Source organism: Bison bison, unplaced genomic scaffold (genome assembly GCF_000754665.1).
Source record: "Bison bison bison isolate TAMUID 2011002044 unplaced genomic scaffold, Bison_UMD1.0 scf7180017864313, whole genome shotgun sequence".
Classification (NCBI taxonomy): domain Eukaryota; kingdom Metazoa; phylum Chordata; class Mammalia; order Artiodactyla; family Bovidae; genus Bison; species Bison bison.
The window spans coordinates 2,257,491-2,263,052 of record NW_011494885.1 but is presented as its reverse complement, the minus strand read 5'-3'; the positions used below and the strand labels follow the sequence as shown (position 1 = coordinate 2,263,052).

The window sequence follows — 5,562 nt, the reverse complement described above, 5'->3', positions numbered from 1 at the left end:
GATAGATCTGGACGCGGCTGAAGGCCTGCGGGCCCGTGCCGGCGGGCAGCCAGCGCTTGTTGCTGTCATCATAGAGCATCACCGTGGCCCGGCTGGTGCACACAACCGTCTCGCTGCAGAGAGGCAGGCGGGCAAAAGGGAGAGAGGCCAGTTAGCTGTGGGGAGCCTGGCATCCTCCCCCCAGGGGCCGGTCGCCTTCTCGTTCCCCTGGGAGATTCGGAGATGCAAAGCCAGTGTGCCAGGAATAGGGGACCCACGAAGAGGAAGACAGACCGAGAGAGAGGGCTGAGGACAGGCCCTCGGAGAGACCCAGACAGGGAGACTGGAGGAGAAAAAGACAGGTGGGACAGCGAAAGACACACCGGGAGAGACAGACAAATAAGACAAACCGGGGGATGTGAGACAGACAAGGAAAGAGACAGACAGTCAAATGGGGAGCAAGAGACAGGAAGAGGAAGAGTCAGACCTGCTGGAAGAGACAAACATACAGACTGACGATGGGGAGAGAGAGGTAAGAAAGGGGGTCAGATTGTTACAGGGGAGATGGACTGAAAGTAGTAATGGGGAGAAGAGAGGCAAAGGCAGAGAGCAGACAAACAGGCAGACAGAGAGGACTGAGATGGACCGAGAGACAGAGATGTGGCATGAGAGCTGGAGGAGGGGGCCTGGGAGAAGCGGATGCAAGGGACAGAGCAGGTGTCCTGGGCAGCACTGGGAACAAGCCCCTGCCCGATGCGCCTGGAGCCTCAGTTTCCCTGTCTCTGCTGGGAGGCTTGGACCTTCCTGCCCCCATTCCCCACTGTGGAGGAGGAAGCTGAGGCTCAGGGAGGTGAAGGGTGAGGCTTGCAGCAAGTTGGGGACCGATGCAAGATCCCAGGCTCTTCCCCTTCCTGCTGCCCACCCCATCCATCCGGCGCCACCCACCCTCCCCCGCCCCCTGGCGCCAACGGCCATCAGCAGACACTCCCTGCTCTGTGTCCGGCAGTGACCCAGACAGCCCCGGCCCCACCCTGCAGGGCAGGGGAGCATCGCAAGGGACTGTGCTGTCCGCACATGGTGATAATCCAAGACCAGGCCTGGGGTTGCCCAGAAGCAGGGCCTGCCCCAGCCTTTGGATCAGAGAAGACTTCCTGGAGGAGATGACATCTGACTTAGCCCTGCAGGGAGGGGGCTCAGTAACGCAGCTCAGGGTTCAGGATCTGATATCCACAGACGTAGGTTCAAACCCCCGCTGGGCCACCTACTCCATGTGACTCAGGCGAGCAACCTTCCCACAGAAGTCATCTTCTTTGCCCGCAAACTGGGGAAATGACAGACCCCACCTCCCAGGGCAGTGGGAGAAGTAAGAGTCTGGGCATGTAGAATGCTTGGCGTGGTGCCTGGCATGAGTGCTGAGTAACTGTCAGCATCCCTTCCCTGGGCACTCTGAACAGGCACCGAAGGGCCCTCCTCCACCCCTCACCAGTCCTTCTGGAAAGGTCCAATGCCCTCCTCTCTCAGTGGGGAAACTCAGGCTCCCAGACGGGAAGTGACTTGGCCAAGGTCACCCACAAACCAGGGGGAAGCACTAGTCCCTGCCCAGCCCCACCCCCCACCAGACTTTTTCCTAAAAAGAGGAAGTTGGTGGTCAGAGGTTTCCGGGGAGATAAATTATACCCTACAATGGCTCTGTCTCTACCAGGGCTAGGGGCTGAAGCGTGACAGTGACACTATAAAAGACAAGGCAGGGAAAGCCCCCTCAGCTGACCCAGATCCGAGTTCTTAGGCCAGGGAGCTAAGCCCCCAGGTTTGCATAATTAGGGGGGCTCCCTCTTGTCAGGCACTTCACCCAGCCCTTTCTCCGGATCTCTCATTTTATTCTCAGTGCAGCTCTTCCAGGTGGGCTATTTCATCCTCATTATGCAAAGACTGCAAACAGTGGCACAGAGAGGTTGTGTGACTCACCCATGGTCACACAGCCAGCGGGCAGCAGAGCGAGGATGGGAACCCAGGCCACCTGGCCCCCAAGTCCACTGTCTTCACCACCACGGACTGTGCGGGCCCTCCCCAAGCACCAGGTGCTGGTTCTAGACAAGCGCAGCCTCAGGGGCTGTTTCTGGCTTCCGCTGCCCCCGGCAGGGCAGGGTTAAGGCCTCGCCCACACCTGCCACCCACACCCAGGGCAGACTCTGGCCAGGTGCCCAGGGCCTTCGTTGCTACCCCACCCTGGCTGCACTTTGCTCTTTCCAAGAGCCCCTGCCCTGCTCAGTCTCTGGACTAGCCTGAGCTGTGGGTGTTTGCCGAGTGACCCTGGACTGGTCTTGTCCCTCTCCAAGCCACGGTATCCCCATTTCAGCAAAAGGATCCTGTTAAAACACAAGTCAGATTGTGTATCTCCTCTTCTTGGAAGCTCCGCTGGCAGCTCCCAGCAGAATTTTTATTCTGGCCAAGTTCTCTCTGCGGCCTTCATGATCTGTATGATCTCTGATCTCCCCTCGACTGGCCCCACCAGCCGTTCTAGCCCCCACTTCAACATGCCAGACACATCTCCACCTCAGGGCTGCGCTCCCTTTCTCAACCTGGATTTTCACCTCCTTCGGGCCTCTGCTTAGCCATCACCTCTTCCGAGAAGCCCTCCCTGACTACCCTACCTGGAAAAGCTCTCACTGCACACACCGTTGGGTGTTTCATCAAGGCTCTATCTGTCTCCCCCACCAAAATGTCAGGACCACAAGGGCGGGGATTTTTGTCTTTTCTGTTCACTACTGTGTTCTCAGAACCTAGACTCGTGCCTAGAACCTAGCAGGTATCCAGGAGTTGTTAAATTAGCCGTCTATAAAAAAAGGAAATTTTTTTTTTTTTTTTAACAGCAGCTGACATGTATTGGTTAGTCTGTGTCCCAGACACCGTTCCAGGTACGGAGCTCCAGCTGCCACAGTGAACCTTACAGTGACCTCAGTGCACACCCTTTTTCCAGACAAGGAACTGTGGCCACAGAGGAGTGAAGACAGCCATCCCAGGTCACACAGCAAACAAGCACAGGGGCTCATATTTGAACCCAAGTCCTGATCTTCCCCACCCCCAATGTTCTTAACCTCATTTAAAGATGAGGAAACAGCTAAGCTGATTTTTTTTTTTAAGGCAAGGTATAAAGTGGTGTGAGAGATTAAAAAAAAAAAAAAAAAGCTGGGGAGGATATAAATACCTCTGCACCCAGAGTGGTGAAAAGCGAGGTTGCTTCTCAGGGGACTAGCCTCCCCTGCTCGCCTCTGAGGCACTGAGGCACCGGGGGTCTGACAAGGGAGGCAGGAAGTGGACAGTTGCACTGTTTACCCACTTGAGTTGCTTGATTATGTCTTCTCTTTTTGCTTTGTTTTACCATGGGCTGGTATTACCTATAAAAAATTAATTCATTACTTAAGTACAAAAAAAAAAAAAAAATCCACCTATAAACCAGACAAAAAGCTAGATCGGAAAAATCTCACAGCCAGGAAGCCGGGAGTGAGATGCATATAAGGTCTGCTTAATTCCAGTGGTCTCTGGGGGCTTCCCTGGTGGCTCAGATGGTAAAGAATCTGCCTGCAATGCAGGAGACACGGGTTTGATCCCTGGGTTGGGAAGATCCCTTGGAGAAGGGCATAGCTACCCACTCCAGTATTCCTACCTGGGAAATCCCATCACAGAGGAGCCTGGCGGGCTCCATGGGGTTGCAAAGAGTCAGACACAACTGAGCGACTAACACTTTCAATTCAACACTGGGGTCTCACAGCCTCAATTTGACATGAGACAGCCTGAATCCCCAGTCAGCCCAGAACTCTCCCACAAGCCCTCCCATTCTGGAAATCTCCAGTATGTGGTCAGTAAAGGAGAATTGAAGTCAACCCCTTGCTGCATGGCTTCACCTCTCTAAGCCTCACTTTCCAGCCCTGGAAACCGTAACTCCCTGGGGTTTGGTAAGGATTGAAAGAGATAAGAAAAGCCTTAAGCGCAGGACCTGGAATTTGGCACAGGACCAAAAGGGAGAGCTTCCCCGATGGCTCAGAGAGTAAAGAATCTGCCTGCAATGCAGGAGTCATAGGAGATATGGGTTTGATCCCTGGGTTGGGAAGATCCCCTGGAGAAGGAAATGGCAACCCACTCCAATATTCTTGCCTGGAGAATGCCATGGACAGAGGAGCCTGGCGGGCTACAGTCCAAAGGGTCACAAAAAGTCAGACTCAAGTGACTAAGCACACAAACAACATATAAGGGAGCCACGAAGCAATACAGGAAGGAGAGAGCCTCTCATCATGGGAGGCAATCAAGCACAGTCACTCTGGTTTACTGAAATTTACCCATTGAGAGGTTTGCCCTTCCTTCTACCCCTTCATCTGATAGCCCCTTAAACTGTAATCCACCCCACAAAGACCCAGGGATACACAGCCTTTACAAACTACAAATCTTTGAAGCAACCCTGGATAGAAACACAGGTACAGCATCTGTAGGGCTTCTATGGGTTCACTCTAGTCCCTCCTCCTTGACAGGCCTCAGTTCCCCATAAATGAACAGGAAGGTAACTGGGTTCCTTCTTGCTTATCAGCATTATCTTCAGTGTTTGTACAGTAAAAGCAGGTTACTTGTTTTTTGCTAAGGCCACTAAAGGTTTGACTTTGGTTTTCTTTAAGAGTACAATAGTCTGGAAAGAGGCTTTGGTTCATATCCAATCTTGCCTACTTCCAAACTGACTTTAATAGGTAATCTGCTTAATTCCCCAGTGCCTCAATTTTCCCATCTGGGAAAGGGGGACGATCATAATAGTATCAATCTCTTACAATTGCCGTGAGGATTAATTTGAATCAGGCACCTGGTACAATGCCTGGCACAAAGGAGTTGCTTGATCAAATGGTCTCTCATTATTAAAAACAATAATAAATGAACCAAGTTCTAGAGTCTCCTCTGCCCTAAGAGTCTCAGACCTCTGCCCCACTTCCCAGAATTCCAGCGCAGAGTCCCGGACACGGCAGACACTCAACAAATATTTGTCAAACTGAGAAAAAAAAAAGAACTGTAATTTTCCATCTTTACAGCCTCTCTTCCAACTGTCCCCAAGACTGTCTCCAACCTAACCAGCCAGAAATCAGGGGATCCCAGTGCCCTCCCATCCCTCAACACTGCTTAGAAATTTCTGAGGGATCTTGGGCCAGGCCTTTTCTCTCTTTGAGCCTCCCTCAGTTTCCCCAGCAGCCCCTAGACAGGGCCGTGGGTCTTTTTGAATCCTAGCTGTCCTGGGAGTAGGGGCACAGCCCAAGAAGGCTAGTGTGGCCATCAGCAGGGAAGACCCTTCAGGAGATGGGAGTAACCCTCTGCTGGGACAGGCATCAGCTAACTTCTGCCCACCCCCCAGGAGATACAGGAGGTTTGGTCGCGGCTCGCAGTAGCAGGGGGCCTTGTGGGAGGGCCAGGGCCTCTGGGACTGGGGGAGGCGGGGGCGGGAGGCTGGCCCAGACATTGCTCCTGCCCTTTTACGGTCTCAGTGAGTGAGGCAGCACTAACTCGGACATCCGCCATCCGCCTTCCACGCCTTCCACCATGCCTGGGACCGGA

At 53.4% G+C, this 5,562-nt stretch overlaps 1 protein-coding gene across 2 annotated transcripts in view; it reads right to left on the bottom strand.

Moving 5' to 3' along the window:
- VASP (vasodilator-stimulated phosphoprotein) overlaps positions 1-5,562 on the bottom strand; it is a 13,206-nt gene that overhangs the window by 5,571 nt on the left and 2,073 nt on the right. For both annotated transcript variants that reach the window (XM_010852604.1, XM_010852603.1), the window contains exon 2: positions 2-113. In XM_010852604.1, coding sequence (XP_010850906.1) covers positions 2-113 — 112 coding nt within the window. The remainder of the gene's footprint in view (position 1; positions 114-5,562) is intronic.